This window comes from Plasmodium coatneyi, chromosome 4 (assembly GCF_001680005.1).
Source record: "Plasmodium coatneyi strain Hackeri chromosome 4, complete sequence".
Taxonomy (NCBI): Eukaryota; Apicomplexa; class Aconoidasida; order Haemosporida; family Plasmodiidae; genus Plasmodium; species Plasmodium coatneyi.
This window is the reverse complement of record NC_033559.1, coordinates 1-19,579: the sequence shown is the minus strand read 5'-3', so window position 1 is coordinate 19,579 and position 19,579 is coordinate 1. Positions and strand designations below refer to the sequence as shown.

The following is a 19,579-nucleotide window of genomic DNA, read 5'->3' as shown; positions in this document are numbered from 1 at the left end:
CTGTAAGGCTGTAAGTGCGAACTGCCCAGAGGAAGGTAGTAGTACTACGTATCCTGAATATTGTAAAGATTTCAAAGACAAGTACAAGTTTTACTGTGGTACAGCACAAGCGTTAGAATCGTACTGTACAACAAAATCTGCACTACAATCTGCACAAGCAGCATCTGCCTCTGCAGAACAGCGAGCAACCTCAGCAGCAAAATCCAAACTAGACGAAGCTCTTCATCAAGCAAATAAAGCTTCTTCTCTTTCTTCTGCTTTTGGTACCTTAGCAGCATTAGAATTCCCAGCATTAGCATACTTTTTATTTAAGGTAAAATTATAGCTAAAATAGAAAATTTTAACAATACTATTAATATAAATCCTTCCTTCCTTAGACCCTCCTTCTTTCCTTCCTTAGAACTTTCCTTTCCTTCCTCCTTAGACCCCTTTCCTTCCTCCTTAGACCCCTTTCCTTCCTTAGACCCTCGTTTCCTTCACTCCTTAGACCCCTTTCCTTCCTCCTTAGACCTTTCCTTTCTTCCACTTCTTGCACCTAATAACCTTCCTTCCACCAATCACACCTAACAAACCACCTACCACCATCCACCTAACAACATTCCTTCTACCTGCCACACTAACAACCCTCCTTCCACCCCGAACAACTGTCTTTCCACCTACCACCCCTAACAACCATCCTTCCACCCCTAACAAAACCTTCCTTTCACACCTAGCAATCCATCCTTCATGCTAACAGCCCTAACAACCCACCTACCACCGACCCAACAACCTTCCACCTGTAACACAAACTTCCCTCCCTTTAGTATAAACCATGGACTTCTTGGTTTGGTAACCATACTTCTGGAAATGGAGGAAGAAGGAGCAGAAAAAAAAGAACAATTGGACAGAACTTTGATGTTTCTCCAGAAGATACTTTCACTGAGTATTCCACGGATAATTCAACAATAAATAACTCCACAATAGAAGATACCACCACACTACGTTCTCCTACTGCGTACAACATAAAACAGTCTAGCGGGGTAAGAACAAATAATGCACGCCCAGGTCTTGGGGTGGTAGGTTATCAAAACATGTAACAACACATTAGAATGTGAAATGTTCCTTCCTTGTGTGAACACCTAAATAAGTGCGCGTTCATACAATGTAAGAAGCATAAATGACCATCATGAAGCTTATATGCAGTGTAAGAAAAAAAAAAAAAGTAGACACTTCCTTCTTCTTTCCTTCATTCATTCCTTTCCTTCTTTTTCCTTCCTTCTAAGTGTTTGTTTGAATAAGCACATAAGGGAAGAAGGTACTCCCGGCGAAGGGCGCGAAAGAAAAAAAAAAAAAGGTATTGATCCTTACGAAAAAGTGTGTTTGTATTTTAAAAAAAACCAAAAAAAATTTGTAAAGTCAAAATTTTCGTAACAAAATAAATAAGCATTTTTTTTAATCAGCAATAAAAAAAATTTTTACCAAACAAATTAAAATAAAGTGGGGAAGAAAATTTTTTTTTTCCGGCTTATATTCAATACACATGAACAATGTAAACAATTTAATTACAAAACAAAAAAAAAAAAAAAAATATATTTACTACACCCTAAAACCCGCAACCTGAACTCGGAATCTGAACTTGGAATCTGTTCCTTAGGAACTTCTTCCTTAAGAAAAAAGTCATCCTACCTAAACCCGGAATCGGAACTTGCAACCTGTTCCCTAAGAAACAACTTCCTTAGGAACAGAGTCTTCCTTCCCTAAACCCGGAACCTGATCTTTGAACCTGTTCCTTAGGAACATTTTCTTCTTTCATGAATTCGCTTCCCATAAATTCTTGAACCAAAATTTCAAAAAAGTCTTCCGGGACCAGTTTGGTGTCCCCCTTTTGACATTCGTCTAAGACTTCGAAATGGATATCAATAATCATGCGGCGACGTACACCACCACGACGACCAGCACCTCGTTTTTTCCTCCTTTTTATAGGCGTAGAACGAGGTTTTCGTTCCTTCACTAAATAATATTCACGCGGACCAAGTTGGTCCACATGGTCCAGAATCTGCTGTTCTAAGGAGGGACCAAGTGCTTTAGGAGCTCTTTTGTAACGTTTTCTTGCCTTACGAAGCATTCCAAAATACTAAAAAAAAAAAAAAAAACAGGGAAAAAACGTTTCACTAATAGAGGTGTGTAATGTTGTTCTCATACCACAGTAATTACTACTTCAAACCCTAAAATGTGAAATCCTGTACACACACGCCCTAAAGTGTGAAATCCTGTACACACACGCCCTAAAGTGTGAAATCCTACATACACACCCCCCGAAAATGTGAAATCCTACAAACACACCCCTAAAATGCGAAATCCTACATACACTCTAAAATCATAACCCACCACCATAAATGCGAAACTTCACAGCCACTTACTCTTTCCTTCTTTTTTTTTTTTTTTAATACACCTTTTTTTTTTTTGTATCGATTTTTTTTTTCTACTTTTCTTTATTTTGTTTTATTTTTTTTTCTTCTAATATTAATTTTTTTTTCCTTTTCTTTTTTTTCTTTTTTCCTTTTTCTCTTCCTTCTTCTTTTACCTTCCAAAGGAGATAACTCATAACAGTGATTCCAATGGTGGCAGGAGCAAGAGGGAAATAAGGAAGGAAGGGATTGATTCCTTTCTTGTCAGTAAGTGGTTCAGCCTTGGGTGCTTTTAAAGCAGCTTCACCTGCTTCGCCACCTCGTCCATCCTCAGCCTCAGAAGGAGCAGATGGAGGAGCTGGGGGAAGGGCGGCAGGTTTGGGTTTACAAATAGTAGTTATATGATCCAAAGTTTGCTTTATTCCTGTATTATCTTTGTCCAGCATATCATCCAACTTATTTTTTATATTTTTTCTGTCTTTTTCGCAATTTTGACCTGGTCTTTCATTCAACAGTTTATCCTCCACGCTTAGTGTGCAACTTAGACCTTTATGCCTTGTACATACAAAACATTTACTATCACTATTACATGGAGATGTTTTTCCTTTAATTTCATTACTTTTTTCAAAGGCGTGATCTATGCCATTTTGCACATTACATTTAGACGGTTTCAGCTGCTGCAATCTATCTGCGTACACATTGAGGAAGGCGCATCCAATAGTTCGATAAAATATTGGGTTATTTTTCTGCTGATTTAAGTAATTCTGTCCCTTCTGTTCACGAATTCCGTATATATACTCTAAGCCTCTCGTGATGTATTGACATGCTTTTTTTTCTGCTTCAGTTGCTGTGTTCTTTCCATTAATGTTATTGCATAGGGGTTCATCACTTTTATCCTCTTTAATTATAGCCTTAGAGAGTTTCTCCAGTTCCCCCTTCACGTCCGTATCCCAAAATCTACACTGAGGAATTAAAGGGGGGATGGAACGGGACATATATGTATGTATACTCCATGTACATAGATGGGCTGAATGGAAGTTTCTTTCCCATTTTTTTCTTTAATTATGTATGAAGTGCATTGTTCCTTAGTGTGGTGCCTTTAATTACAATAGACCATATATTGTTCCCTTCTTACCCAGTTTTGTCTTCCCTCCCCCCCATTAGTTAATCTGTCCCTAAACCAATTAATTGTCACGCATTGTGCACGTTTACATAGGTCGTTAACTTTCCTGCAGTCTTTACCTATAGAAAGGGAGGAATGAACACAAAATGAAGGAATAGTGGAATGTATGAGTAGTAGTAGAATGTGATGGTACATAGTGGTGTTGCACCTTGTGCTAATGCCGCCTTTGGAGCAGACACTTCAACCCCTGTGGGCGTACTTTCCCTTACATAGTTCTTCTAGAGTTTGTTCTATTTCCCCTTCCTTCTTCTGGAGCAGTTCATCCAATTTGTCTTTTATGTTTTGATCGTTTATTTTACAGTTCCTATATTCTTCCTTCTGACACACTTGACACATATCACCTTCACCTTTACATGGAGATGTGTCCTTTTTAATGTCTTTACTTTTTTGGAAGGCATGTTTTATGCCTTTATCTACTTTACAATTGCCTCTCTCCTGTGCCTTTTTTTTTAGTTCTTCTGCGTATGCGTTCAACAAGAGACATTCCATAGCTTCATTGAATCTTTGCTCATTCTTTGCCTTCTCGTCCTGCTTTACGTCGTCTGTCTGAGTGCTATATATATGGTGTAATCCCCTAACAATAAGCCTGCATGCTTCTATTTCTTCGAAAGTCACATTTTGACCTTTCCATTGGTTGCCATAACAATAATTGTTGTCTATATGGGGGGTTGGTTTTGATATAGCTTCGAAAAGATCAGGAACCCTTTTTCCAACATCTTCCCACATCTCATTCTACAAATAGGAAAGGGGATATATGCACTTATACTTATTTACCTAAACAGAATCATTATTTATTCTTCCCTTAATGAGTATATACACGTTCATCCATGTCTATATTATGTATGCTTAAGTTCTATTTGTAAATAAGAATTCTCACGTAATCCGTCTTCTGCTTGTCTGTTTTCCATTTATTTGCTACGCAAGTAACACGTTCACATAAGGTTTTCTTGTTGGTGCAGTCATCACCTTTAAGGAAAGGAATGGAACGTGGAAGATAGAGTTATATGTGTGGGCCACCATAGGATGGTTACCATGGTAGGGTGGTTAACCATGGGATGGAAGGATTATGGGATGGTTACCCATCCACCCTCCACCCCTTGTGGTAGGTAATTGTTAGGTGGGTGGTGGTACAACCTCCTTACAGCGATGCTGTTGGTGTACACCTTTCCCTTTTGTTGTTCCCTATTTATTTGGTTATAAGAGTAATCCCTTGATAGGATTTACCTGGTTCTGGCGGTGGTTGTTGTGCTAATTCCTCCTCAATTTTCTTAAATATGGGACGCAACTCCTCTATTTTTTGGACAACTTTATCAGCTATATCCTGCGCTTTGGGACTTTTTTTTTCCGGTGTCTTCTGCGGAAAGGTACTATCCTTGTTTTCCGACCTGCTGACTTTATTACATGCAGTCCTGTTATTTATTGCCTCCATTCTGCTTATAATACCCTGTTTCATAAACCATCTACAAATTTCCCCGAAAATGCCATCTCCGTCCTCTTTTTCGTTCACGGTGAACGTACCGTCATATGTACAATCCTCAGATTCCATAAAAAAAAAATCTTTCAAATTACTCATTGCCGTGAATGCATACAGAATATCATTCTTTTGCATGTTATATTTCAACACATATAAGAATAACCATAAGTTTAATAGATCACATCGTGTTTTCTTCTCAATAGCACTTAAATTTTTCGTTTCACCATTCAATTTATACGTGCTGCTGTTGTTTCTTAGTGTACCTAAATTCCCTATAAGAGCCTTACAAAAACATTTGTGAAGGCCTTCGTCCGTGACACCGTGACCTCCTACAACGTCATCGCAAACAACTGTGAAAATTTTACTCTCATCGTCCCGGTCATTTAATGGCTTGTTGAATTCATTAAATAGACCATACACTTGCTCCTTACTTACTTTCTAAAAATAGGAATGAAAAAGGAGGACATGTGTACATATCCCCTTTTTATATATATACTTATGTATAACAACCCTTCTTTCCACCAACCACCCCTAACACAACCTTCCTTCCACCTAACACCACGCTAACAATCTTCTTTCCATCTACCACCCCTAACAACATTCCTTCCACACCTACCACCCCTAACAACATTCCTTCCACACCTACCACCCTAACAACCTTCCTTCCACCAACCACCACCCTAACAACCTTCCTACCACCAACAACCCCTAACACAACCTTCCTTCTATCAGCCTTAACAACATTCCTTCCATCCACCCACCTAACAACCTTCCACCTACCTGCCACCCATAAAAACCTTCCTTCTACCTGCTACCCAGAACAACCTTCCTTCCACCTACTACCCCCAACAACCATCACTACTACTTTCTATATGCAGTGGAATGTACTGATTTCGGATATAAATTGCATGTACAAAAAGTACAATTTCCTATTTGTCTTCCCCCCCCTTTTTTCCCCCCCTTAAAAATTATAAATCATATGACATTTACCCATTTTCTCCTAAAAAATGCGTCCACCTTATCGACCATTTTCTCGCCTAATTCAGTGGTGCGTGCCTGCAGGAATGGAAGTAGAAGATATGGGTAGTTCATGTTTTTCGAAAGATGATGATGAGGATGATGGAAACAGCGTTCGTAATTTTTTTATTCCTTTTTCATTCAAACAATCGCTATTACAATCAACCTTATAATTAGTCTTACCTGTTGATTGGGATTTGGTTGGAGGTGTTGTAGATTGGGTCATTTACTTTGTTATTTATGTTTTTTTAATTTCTTCCTGTGTAATTTTTTTCCTTCTATTTCATTCTCTTCGTTTAGGTCTCTTAATTCCTGTATTCCCTTTTAAAAAAAAGAAAAAAAGAAGAATATACTTACACACTCCTTATTTTATTTTATTTTATTTTATTTTCCTTTTCTTTTCCTTTTATCGCTTCTTATTTGAAAGAAGACGTAAATCCTCCTCCTTAACATATGCTTTACACTTCTTTCCAAAAAGAAGAAAAAAAAGGAACATTTGAACACCTCTTTTTTTTCCTTTCCTATTCTTCTTTTCTATTTTCGTTAAAAAAAAAAATTTGAGCACCTTCCTTCCAGCCGTAGCACATATATTTGCACCCCTTACTCCCTTCCTTCCACCTGTAACAAACTTTGTTTCACCACGCTTACACCCTTCCTTCCATCCTTAAACCATCATTCTAATACACTTAACCCTTTCATTCTACCACCCCTCACACCCTAAAACTTAACAGCCATAAGCATTCATTCTAATACCCCTAAGAACCTCCCTTGCACCCCTATAACTTACCACCACACCCCTAACACACACTTATTCCAACACCCCTAGGAACCTACCCTCCACCTACTACCCCCAAGTGCACCATCGTGAACACTTTCCCCCCTTCTTTTTTTTTTTTTCTTTCTTTCTTTCCTCCTTTCTATTTTTTTATTTTTCCTTTTTTTTTTGTCTTCCTTTTTTTTTTTCTTCCTTTTTTTTTTCTTCTACTCCTTTTCTCCTTTTTGCAAAAAAATGGAGGAGAAAGCAACCTTCCTTCCACCAACCACCCCTAAAAGAACCTTACTCCTACCCCAAGAATTGGACCTCCCTGCACACTTACCACCTTCCACCCCCTAACAATCTTACCTTCTTCCTTCCACGCCTAAGAACCTTACTCTTGCCCCTAAAAACTACACCCCCCCTACACACTTTCCTCCCTCCCCTTTTTTTTTTTTTTTTTTTTTTTTTCCTATCTAAAGGAAATGATCTTCCTTACACCAAACACCCCTAACAACCTTCCTTTCTTCAAATCATCCTTACACCAAACACCCCTAACAACCTTCCTTTCTTCAAATCATCCTTACACCAAACACCCCTAACAACCTTCCTTTCTTCAAATCATCCTTACACCTACTACCCCCATGTGCACTATCTTTCACACTTCCATCGACACTTCACTCTATGTGCATCATCCTGCACATCTTCCTCCCTTCAAATTTTTTTTTTTTTTTTTTTTTGTTCTCCTAAAAGAAATTGACCTTCCTTCCCTGCACCTTAACACTCCTCCTTAGGTGCACCTTCCTGGATACTTCTATCAAGATACATCCTTCTTTCCACCCCTAACAACCTTTCTTCTCCTTCGTTCCCTTCATCCTTCCTTCCCTCCCTAAGACGATTACTTCCACATTCAACCCACCCTAACACTCCACTCAGGTGCATCATCCTACATACTTTCCTCTAAGCATACTTCCTTCTTTCCACCCCTAAGAACAGCATCCCCCTACACACTTTCCTCCCTCCCTTCCTTTTTTTTTTTTTTTTTTCTTTTTCTTCTATTTCATATACCTTTCCTTTTCTTTTCTTCTTTAAAAAAAAATCAGCAACCTTCCGCCAACCACCACGCCTAACAAACTTCCTTCCACCAACCACCTAACTACCCAACTATCACCTAACAACGTTTCTTCCACTCTTCCACCACCCTAACAACCCTTCCTTCCACCCTACCACCACCACCCTAACAAACTTCCTTGCACCACCCATCTAACAACCTTCCTTCCACCTACCACCTAACAACCCATCCACCACCCTAGCTCCCAAACAACCCTCCTACCACCCACATAACACAACCTTCCTTCTGACACCTCTAACAACCTTCCTTGCACCTACCACCCTACCACTCCTAACAACCCACCTACCACATAATAACCTTCCTTCCACCCCAAACAAAGGTTCTCCTTCATCCCAAACAACAGTTCCTCCGAAGAGGTTTCCAAACGGTTCGTAACGGTTCCTCCAAAACGGCTTGGTTCGGTTTGGTACAGTTTGGTACGGTTCCTTAAGCGTTCCAATTCGTACCTAATTTTACACTCAAAAAAATACATACCATAAAAGCAACAATGGAAAAATCACTTGCCGTCCACGAATATGGTGGTGGTGGATTGCCTATAGAAAGTGCAACAATTAAACCAACACAACACAAAGCTAAAAGATATAACACGGAAATGGCCAATACCAGAGGTGATAACAAGAACGGTGAGAGGAATGCTCCCACTTTTCTTGTCCATAATCTTCTTTTTATAGGATATAACAATTTCTTAAAAAATTCCTTAGGTCGAAATTCCATGGGTTGGAATTCCCATGGTCGAAATACCCCTATTCTTGCTTCATGTTGAACTTTATTTCTTCTATATGGTGTTGTTGAATAATCATCATAATGATAGTCATCACTTCGCTCCTCAAGGAGGCTCTCCATGGAGGAACTGCTGTCCATGGAGCAAGTGCTTTCCATAGAACCGATTTCCATGGAGGAATTGCTGTCCATGGAAGAAGTGCTGTCCAGGGAGGAACTGCTATCCATAGAGCAGCAACGGCTACACATGGAACTGCATCTTGTGGACAGTGAATGAACACTTTCCATAGAACCGATATCCATGGAGCAGCAAGGGCTGCTCCTGCTGTTGTTTGTTGATAGGGAAGTAAAACTTTCCATGGAGCAAGTGCTGTCCATGGAACTGCTATCCATGGAGCGATCTATTGGACCGCAGTGGCGACGGTTCTTCCAAAAGGGGTGATAGGAAGCACCATCATTATCCATTTGGGGGCGTCCATTTTTGCCCTTATTGCCAATTCTTGTTGCATGGAGTCGGTGAAATAACTTTTTATCGTTAAATAATTTTTTATCGTTCTGATCAAAGAAAGCGTCTATTCGTTCCTTCTGTAAAGGGACGAAGTCATCGTTGTTGTTGTTGTTTGATGTACCATCATCATCAATCAACTTGGATTTTAGTGTTCTTACACCCGTACCAGGGGTAGTGGTGCCAAAGGGGGTACTAATTCTCTTGTGTTCAGTTTCGACACCCTTGGATGATGTGCTTATGGCAGTCACCTAAAAAAAAAGAAGGGGGTAAGGAAGGTTGTTAGGGGTGGTGGTAGGTGGAAGGAAGCTTGTTAGGGTAATGGTTGGTGGAAGGAAGCTTGTTAGGGTAATGGTTGGTGGAAGGAAGCTTGTTAGGGGTGGAAAATTTTTTTTTTTCTCTTTTCCTTTTCTTCTTTTCCATTTTTAATAAGGAGGATACAAGTTAGTTATAATGAATGCATGTGCGAATTACAATATTGTAGTTCTTATTATCTTACGTAGTAATTATATTGCCAAAGGCAAAGTAATAAACTAAATAAGAGAGCTTTCGCCGAGGGTGCCATCACTTTGCTGTTTTTACTTCTTCTTTGTTTACTTCCTTTTCTAAGTGTGTGTGTACAAATATATATTTTTAAAATGAAGGAAGTAATAAAAATGTACATAATACTAATTAATGCCAAAGTTATGTGATAATTTGAAATAAGAGGAACATGGTTTTTAGTTCTATTCTATACAATTTATGATGATAACATCCTTAATAATCCTATTCCCTTTTATGAGAAAAAAAAAAAAAGAGAATGTTACACCCCTCCCTCACACTCTCCATAGTATTCCACACTACTTTTGACGCTGTAATGAGAGGTGGAGTAGCAAATTATTATGCACATTTTTAACAGTGGGATTTTTATACATGTATACACTAAAAAATTACTACCCGTTTTTTTTTTTTTTTTTTTTTGAGGGGAAAATAATGTTAAATATAAAAAAAAAAAAAGGAAGAAAAAAACAATTTATCATTACTGAACAATCACATCAACAAAAGGGAAGAGTGGAGGATGTACTGTCAAGCATATACTATAAGGATGGATATATTTCTCCCTTGTATGCATAATTAATGGAAATTCTATGTATATTTCGTACGCTTTTTTTCATTTCAGTTCATATAAATTTACCCTCTTCACAGTATATTTATGAATATACACATCCAGGAAAGGGGAAGGGCGGTGGAACGTTCCTCCTTATACATATATATGTAAGAACTGCACATATGAATATAGATGAACTGTATACAATATATATATATGCATTAAAAAAAAATTAGGAGGAGTACTTTTTTTTTTCTTTTGGGCTTAATTCTTTATATATTTTTTTACCTTAATTATATATATGCACATATGTAATGGCCACAATGTACATATGTAATGACTCCAATGTACATGTGTAATGATTTTGATGTACAAATTTGTGTATGTGGTATATTACTATTGTTCAAGGAATTAAGGAATATATATTATTATTATTATTATTGAAGAAACAAGAAATGAAAATTTCCAAATTCACCCCTACACTTACAATCCAATCATCATAGAACAAACAAACAAAAACCTCATATACTTTGCTATTACATAATTGTGTGAACAATTCTTAAGGAAGAATATAAACAAGAGTTCGTGTAAACAAAATGGCTGACGTAAGGCCCTTTATTACTTCCTTAATTTAAAAGGAGTATTTGAATAACGTGTGGAATATATATATATATATGTATATACAGACATATATAATTATATATATATACCACTTCTTTTCTACCATTTACATTTTCGCAGGATCAATTTTTAAATCAGTTAACTTCATACAGCAAGTTCTACAATAACTTTGACAGTGGTACGCAGAACTGCACTGGCACTAAGGCCGACCCTCAAAAATTAAAGGCTCAATTAAACACTAAATTCCAGGGATGTGAGAAAATTATTATAGACGCGGAGAAAATCGCAAAGGCTTATTGTTACGCATGCCAGCAGAATGAGCAATCAAACTACGAAAATAAAGAACCTTGTCTCTTCTTTTATTTTTGGTTAGGAGATACATATGGGAAGTATTTAAGCAATAATCATACATTTTCAGAACTTCTGACTGCAATTCACACTACGCTGACAGATGTTCATTTGGACAAATGTAGAATTAAATACAGCGATGTTAACAAAACAGTAGTCAGCCAAATGAAAAGAGTATATGAATATTATTACGAACATGAGAAGATAAATAAGATGTTACTGAACAGTTGGACGGATTGTAATGGGAACTGGTCAAAGTACTTGAGTGAAGTTTCCACAGCATGTGATTCTGCGGGACAAAGTTGCATAGCAGGGAGAACATATATTGAAGGTGGTGACTATTGTTACGACTATAATAACAAATACAAGTTCTATTGTGTTATGGCAAAAGCGTTAGATTCTTACTGTACAAAAAATTTTGCCATACAAGATGCACAACAGAAAACAAAGCAGGCAGAACAGGAAAAAGAAGCAGCACAACAAGCAGCAAAGGCAGCATCCCTTGCAGCAGAAGAAGCTGTAAGTAAAGCGAGTGCTGCTTCTTCCCTTTCTTCTGCTTTTGGTACCTTAGCCCTACTAGAATTACCCCCACTCCTTTTCCTCGCATATAAGGTAGGAACTAAAACAATAGTTGTGAAATATAAATAATGGTAGACCCTCCCTTCGTTCCTCCTTCCTCCTTAAACCCTTCCTTTCCTCCTTAGACATCCTTACTTCCATAGAACACTTCCTTCCATAGATCCCTTCCTCCCTTAGACCCTTCCCTTTCCTTCCTCCTCCTTAGACCCCCTTCCTTAGACCCTTCCTTCGTTTCCTCCTTAGACCCCTTCGGTGCTTTCCTTTCCTTCTTTCCTTAGACCCTTCCTTCACTCGTCCTTAGACATTCCTTTCCTTCCTGAGATATTCCTTCCTTCTAACCCACTCCTTCTAACACGCCCTTCCTTCACACCTATTTCTTCACTCTCTTTGCTTCATCCCTTCTTTTCCGTCCCATTCCCTCCTCCTGCTTCCTTCCTTCGCCCCCTTCCTTCCCTTCATACTTTAGACCCCTTGCTTCCCTCCTTAGACCTATTCTTCTTTCCTTGGACCCCTTTCATTCCTTTTTTAGACCCTTTCCTTCCTTAGACATCCTTCCTTCCACCCCTTACCAGCCCTAACATCCTTCCTTCTTATTCCTTCATTCCTTCTTTCCTCCTTTTTTTATTCTATCTTATTCCTTCTTTCATTCTTTCCTTCTTATTCCCTCTTTCCTTTCTTTCCTTCTTATTCCTTCTTTCCTTTCCTTTCTTAGACCCATTACTTTCTATTCCTTAGAACCTTCCTTATATCCTTAGACCCCTTCCTTCCTCCTCCTTAGACCTCCTTCCTTCCAACTACCACCCCTAACAACCTACACGCTTAACAACCTTCCTTCGCTTTAGTATAAACCATGGTCTTCTTGGTTCAGTAACCATTCTGGAAGCAGTGCAGGAAGAAATAGGAGAAGGAAAAGAACAACAATTGAAAGGGACTTTGATACTCTAACAGAGAATTATTCAACATACGATTCAACGGATACTTCCACAATAGGTCCAACAGGAAATTCCACACTATGCTCTGGTGCATACAACAGAAGACAGCCTACCAGGGGAGGGAAGACAAGAACAGGAGCAGGAACAAATGGAAATAATAATAGTACACCAGGTCATCATCAAAGAACGAATGTAGGTTACAGTCGGATGTAACACCACCGTTGTGTAACACATTGTGTGGAATGTAACATTCATTTGGAATGTGGAATGAGTGTGTGCCCGCTCCCTCAAGAGGGGGGACGCATAAATGACCATTATAAAGCTTATATGCTATGTAAGAAACAATAAAAAGAGACACTTCCTTCTTTTTCCTTCCTTATTCCTTCTTTTTCCTTCCTTATTCCTTCTTTCCTTCCTTATTCCTTCTTTCCTTCCTTCTTCCTTTCTTTACTTCTTTCTTTTTTATTCCATCTTATTCCTTCTTTCCTTCTCTTACCTTTTCATTCGTATGTATGAATAACTGTACAAAGGAGCGTGAGAATTCTCGCGGGAACCTTCGCTCGAATCCTCACGCACAATTTTTGAAACCACTTTTCAAATGTCCATAATTGGAATTAGGGAGTAGAAAACTATTAAAACCAAAAAAAATATTATAAACATAGAAAACAATAACCAAAAAAATTAACATATTTTGGATCCTCAATAAAAAAAATTTTACCAAAACAAATCAAAATGAAGTGGAAAATTTTTTTTTTCCCGGCTTATACTAATTACACATGAACCTAAACACTGTCATGCAATAACGAAAAAAAAGAAAAAATATATTTATTACACCCTAAACCCGGAATTAGAACTTGGAACTTGTTCCTTAGGAACATCATCCATAGGAACATTTACCTCAGGAACTTCATCCTTAGGAAGAAACTCTTCCTCCCTAAACCCGGAATCTCAACTTGGAACGTGTTCCCTCAGGAAACACCTTCCTTAGGAGCAAAGACTTTCTCCCTAAAGCCGAAATCTGAACTTGGAACCTGTTCCTTAGGAACATTTTCTTCTTTCATAAATTTGCTTCCCATGAATTCCTGAACCAATATTTCAAAAAACTCTTCTTTCGTCGTATGCAGGTCCCCTTTTTGACATTCGTCTAAGACTTCTAAATGAATATCAATAATCATGCGGCGACGTACACCACGACGGCGACGACCAGGAACCCGTTTTTTCCTCCTTTTTATAGGCGTTGAACGAGGTGTGCGTTCCTTTACTACGGTATATTCATGTGGACCATCCTGCTCAAGATGGTCAAGGAGTTGTTCTTGTATGGTTGGGCCACGTACTTGATGAGCTCTTCTGTAACGTTTTCTTGTCTTACGAAGCATGCCAAAGTACTACAAAAAAAGGAAAAAAAAAAAGAGAGAAAATGCTTTTTAAATAGGGGTGCGAAACGTTTGTTCACGCAACAGTAATTACTACTTCAAACCCAAGTGTACTATGCGAAATCCTACAAACACACACCCTAAAATGCGAAATCCAGCACGTTAAATGAGAAGTCTCCTACACCCTTAAATATTAAATTCTATACACCCTAAATGTGAAATCCTGAACCCTTTTTTTTTTTTTCCTCTTTCTTCTAATATTAATTTTTTCTTTTCTTACCTTCCAAAGTAAATAACTCATAACAGAAATACCAAGCAAGGCAGGAGCAAGAGGGACGTAAGGAAGGACGGGGTGGTCCATCTTGTTAATAAGTCTGGCAGTCTTAGGTGATTTTAAATCAGCTTTACTTGCTCCTGCCCTGCCTCCTCCACCTCCAGCACTAGCATGACCAGGTGAAGGAGCTGGGGCAGGTGTAACGGGCTGAACTTGCTCAGTAACGCCCCCATCAGCATTCTCAGCCTGTTCCTGTTCTGATGGTTCCACCTTCGTCACGGTATCTTCCCCTGGGGAACCTGGTTCCTCCGAAGTCTTTTCCTCTTTGACATCAGCACCTAAAGTGATGAAAGTAAAAGAAGTGTTTATAAACACTAGTACCGGGTGTACTACCAGGCATTCCGCCGCCCCGCCCCCATATGGCATGATCCCTGTGTCCTTATTCCAGTTACCGCTTGGGTTATTAGTACTAGTACCAATTTGAGTGCTTTCCCCAGCGAGCATTTCAGCACATGAAAATGCTTTCTCTGGACTAGCTGCTTGCCCACTTCCACATTCCGATCTAGTGGGAGTTGCCACCTTAGAAGATATTGTAACCTTACCTGGGTCCTCTTTTTTATCAGTGACGTCAGACGCTGATGGTTTCTCCTCCTCCGGTTTTTCTTTGCCTGACTCTTTCGCTTCACTTGTTTCAGACACCCCACCTTCCCCTCCTTCCTCCTCTTTTAATACTTCCGTAACATTCTCAACAACTTCTTTCAATTCCTTCAGGTGGTCATTACCATTGATTATTCGATCACCCACTCCAAGATCATCCCGTGCAAGTTTTGGACGCGTAGGCGCCTCTAAGCACCATGCTTTCTTGTTAGTTAATGCTTCTATTTTATGATACAACGTACTTGTGCCAAATAGGTGGTACGCTTCATCTAACACATCCGTACCGCCTCCATAAGGAATGTTAAGTGCATCCTCATAAGCACATTCCACATACTTCTGATTCTTATTTAATATTTCCCTTACCTGTTGCACAATGCTAAGGACATATACAATAACATCTTTAGGGACACAGAAGATACTCGTATAATACATCCATGCTTTTAATAAATCACATACAGGAATTCCCCTTACGATCTTTTCACATGATGTTTTTCCCTTTTCGTTTTTATATTGCTTTGGAACGCCTGTCGTCAATATTATATTTCTTATCATAACTTCACAGAAACCCTCATACTTCTCCATGACATCGCCAAGATCTTCTTTCAACCCTCCACATAAGGATAGTAGAGGGTCCAATTCTTCATAGTTCTTTTTGTCATCTCTAGACACATCGTTCGAAAATAGTGTGAACCATCCCCCAATAGCGGCTGTAAGGAAAGAAGGTTGTTAGTGGTGGTGGTAGGTGGGTTGTTAGGTGGTAGGTGGGTTGTTAGTGTGGTGTTGGTGATAGTGTGGTGGTGTTGTTAGGATGGTGTTGTGCTACTTTGCTTACATGAATCACTTATTGTAGACATTGTTTTTTTTATGTCCTTATTCTCCAGGAGCATTGCTTTCAATTTTGTTCTCAGGTCCACTCCTTCTTTAAGAGTATAATTTGCACATTCGTCCCACTCACATTGAACACAATTATTGACCTTATCTGCGCATGCAGTTTTGTGAAGCTTCTCATGGATAGGAAAAGCTTGTTGAACAGTTTCCCCCATGATGGGACACTTTTTCTTTATTTCCTGAGCGTACAAATTTAACATGAGACAACCTATTGTTTGCTCAAATTTTTGGTTCTCAACAGGGTGCTGCTGCTTATCTGACTTTGTAAGCTGAATACCGTATATACCTTTCAACCCTTTAGCAATGTTCTTACATGCAGTCTTTTCGCTTTCAGTTAGTGTACGACTTTGCTTCCCAGCACTATTGTTGCACAGATTATTGTTTGGTTCTTCAGTAGCTGTTAGAGCCTTAGCTAATTTTCCGAGTACATTTTCGACGTCCTTCCAAAAGGCCGTCTGCCCATATAAGAAGAAAAGGAAGAGCATATATATGGGCACTCCGTGAGCACATAAAACCAAGTTCCATCCACTCTTTGTTCACACAAATAAGACATACAACCCCAGGGAAGTATCAATAAATTACAGTGATTAATAGTACTACTTACCAAGTCCTGCTCCTGTGTTTTCTTCTTACCCCTGAGTTGAAACCATTTCTCCGTGACAGTCTTTAAGCGTGTGTGTAAATCAGTGTTGCAGGTGGTGGCACCACCTGTAGGAGCTGATGGTGTGCGTGGAAGAAGTCGATCTCCATCCACTGTCAGAATTACACCACTTTCTGCATTTGACCTATAGGAAGGGGAAAAAAAGAACACATAGAGAATGAGAGTGAGAGAGAATAATTTTTTTTTTTACCGTGGTTCCACTACTTTTTTAAAGTATATATATATATTACATATATATAAGTAACCATAGTCGTATCTATACCCGTCACCGGGAACCTCCGCTATTTGTACTCCGGGTTCTGAATTGATAGTTAATAGATATTCTCTCTTCTTACGTCGACGAACTTTGTTAGCTTCATTGTTTGTTGCTCCTTCCGCACTACGTGCACGAGGCGCACCATATGCAACATCATCCCCCACTTCCTCCTCTACCTTAGAAGGATGTTCATATTCACTAGTCTTCGGCGGAGCCATTTTTTTCTTTTTTCTACCACACTATTTATTAACAATGGAATCGTTACTTCCTAAATGGAAAATAGTATTTCACTAAGTATCTACACATAGTGTGTACAACAGAACGTACACATACATTCATTCCTTACGTCCTTTTCTTCTGAGAATACTTTTTTTTTTTCCTTGTTTTTTTTTTTTTTTTTTTTTTCTTCTTCTTGTTCTTCTTCTTCCTAAAGGAAGAAAAAGCAACCTTCCTTCCACCCCTAAGACCCCTTCAAACCACCTACCACCCCCAAAACCCCTAACAACATTCCTTCCCTAAGGAAGTACCTTCCCTTCCTCCCTCCACCCCAGCAACCTTCCCTTCCTCACTCCACCCTAAGAATCATCCTTCCACCACATAACAATCTAACACCACCTTCCTTCTTTACACCTTCCACCCACATACTACCCCTAAGTGCACCTCCCTCCACACTTCCCTCCCTTCCTTTTTTTTTTTTTTTTTTTTTTCTTCTTTTTTTTTTTTCTTCTTTTTTTCTTTTATTTTTTTTTATACATTTTTTAATTTTTTCTTCTTTAAAAAAAAAAAAGAGCAACCTTCCCTTCACCCTAAAATGCATACCTGCACCCCTCTGCACACCTTCTTCAACACACTTTTTTTTTTTTTTTTTTATTTTCTCCCTAAAGGAACTGACCTTCCTTCTTTACACCCTAAACCTTCCTTCCTTCCACCAACCACCTAACACAACCTTCCCTACAACACCCCTAACAAACTTCCTTGCACCACCCATCTAACAACCTTCCTTCCACCTACCACCTAACAACCCATCCACCACCCTAGCTCCCAAACAACCCTCCTACCACCCACATAACACAACCTTCCTTCTGACACCTCTAACAACCTTCCTTGCACCTACCACCCTACCACTCCTAACAACCCACCTACCACATAATAACCTTCCTTCCACCCCAAACAAAGGTTCTCCTTCATCCCAAACAACAGTTCCTCCGAAGAGGTTTCCAAACGGTTCGTAACGGTTCCTCCAAAACGGCTTGGTTCGGTTTGGTACAGTTTGGTACGGTTCCTTAAGCGTTCCAATTCGTACCTAATTTTACGCTCAAAAAAATACATACCATAAAGGCAACAATGGCAAAACAACAAAGAGGCCACGAGTATGGTGGTGGTGGACCACCTATAGAAAGAACCACAATTACACCGATACAACACAAAGCGAAAAAATATAACACAGAAATTATCAATACGAGAGGTGATGACAAGAACGGTGACAGGAATGCTTCCCCTTTTCTTGTCCATAATTTTCTTTTTATAGCATACAATAGTTTATTAAAAAATCCTCTAGGTCGAATGTTCATGGGTGGGAATACCCCTATTCTTCTTCCATTCTGTGTTCCATTTTTTATATATGGTGTTTGATAGTGGCCATCACTTCGCTCCTCAAAGAGGCTGTCCGTAGAACTCCTATCCACAGAATTGTCCATGGAACTGCTGTCCATGGAGAAAGTGCTATCCATGGGGGAACTGCTTTCCATGGAGGAACTTCTATCCATAGAGGAACTGATGTCCAAAGAGCAGTCTATTGCACCGCAGTGGCGACGGTTCTTCCAAAAGGGGTGATAGGAAGCACCATCATTATCCATTTGGGGGCGTCCATTTTTGCCCTTATTGCCAATTCTTGTTGCATGGAGTCGGTGAAATAACTTTTTATCGTTAAATAATTTTTTATCGTTCTGATCAAAGAAAGCGTCTATTCTTTCCGTCCTTAAAGGGACGACGTCATCGTTGTTGTTGTTTGATGTAGCATCATCATCACTCCACTTGGATTTTAGTGATGTTCTTACACCACTTTCTTGTTTTAATTGTGTTTTTACACCACCCCCTTTGGTGGTCGGGCCAAAGGGGGTGCTTTTCTCTTTTTGCGTTTCTACACCCTTGGATGATGTGCTTACAGCAGTCACCTAAAACAAAAAAAAAGGAGATAAGGAAGAGAAGGGTGGTTAGGTGGATGGTGGAAGGAAGGGTTGTTAGGGTGGTGAAATTTTTTTTTTTTTTCTCTTCTTTTTTTTACTTCCATTTTTAGTAAGAAAAAAAATAGAAGTTCATTTATAATAAATATATGCGCAGATTTTAGAAATTAATTAGTTTTTGTCGTACGCAGTTGGGGTATTGCGTCCACAAGAATAGGGTACAGGTGAGTATGAACAGCTTCACAGAAGATGCCATCATTGTGCTGCTTTTTCTTCTTTTTTTCTTTTTTTGTTTGCTTCTTTTTTGAGTGTGTATGTACAAATATATTTTAAAATGAAAATGAATTTACTATTAGAATGTACATAATACTAATTAATGCCAAAGTTATGTGGTAATTTGAATCAAGAGTGACATGGTTTTTAGTTCTATTCTAGGGTTTAGGGTTTAGGGTTTAGGGTTCAGGGTTCAGGGTTTAGGGTTCAGGGTTCAGGGTTTAGGGTTCGTGTTTCAGTGTTCGGGGTTTAGGGTTCAGGGTTCAGGGTTTAGG

General features: G+C 39.0%; 3 protein-coding genes across 3 annotated transcripts; all 3 read right to left on the bottom strand.

The window, feature by feature from the left end:
* Positions 1-1,714: 1,714 nt before the first annotated feature.
* On the bottom strand, positions 1,715-6,136 carry PCOAH_00006300 (SICA antigen; the record flags this gene model as incomplete). Its single annotated transcript, XM_020057440.1, has 7 exons — positions 1,715-2,113; positions 2,564-3,349; positions 3,523-3,629; positions 3,780-4,302; positions 4,448-4,536; positions 4,795-5,482; positions 6,035-6,136. The coding sequence occupies 7 exons, from the start codon at positions 6,134-6,136 to the stop codon at positions 1,715-1,717; spliced, it is 2,694 nt and encodes an 897-aa protein (XP_019913196.1).
* A 7,571-nt stretch (positions 6,137-13,707) lies between these two features.
* On the bottom strand, positions 13,708-13,914 carry PCOAH_00006290 (SICA antigen; the record flags this gene model as incomplete). Its single annotated transcript, XM_020057439.1, has 1 exon — positions 13,708-13,914. The coding sequence occupies one exon, from the start codon at positions 13,912-13,914 to the stop codon at positions 13,708-13,710; it is 207 nt and encodes a 68-aa protein (XP_019913198.1).
* An 86-nt stretch (positions 13,915-14,000) lies between these two features.
* PCOAH_00006280 (SICA antigen) lies at positions 14,001-17,041 on the bottom strand (the record flags this gene model as incomplete). Its single annotated transcript, XM_020057438.1, has 7 exons — positions 14,001-14,124; positions 14,393-14,408; positions 14,521-15,406; positions 15,515-15,750; positions 15,876-16,386; positions 16,536-16,716; positions 17,025-17,041. The coding sequence occupies 7 exons, from the start codon at positions 17,039-17,041 to the stop codon at positions 14,001-14,003; spliced, it is 1,971 nt and encodes a 656-aa protein (XP_019913319.1).
* Positions 17,042-19,579: the final 2,538 nt, after the last annotated feature.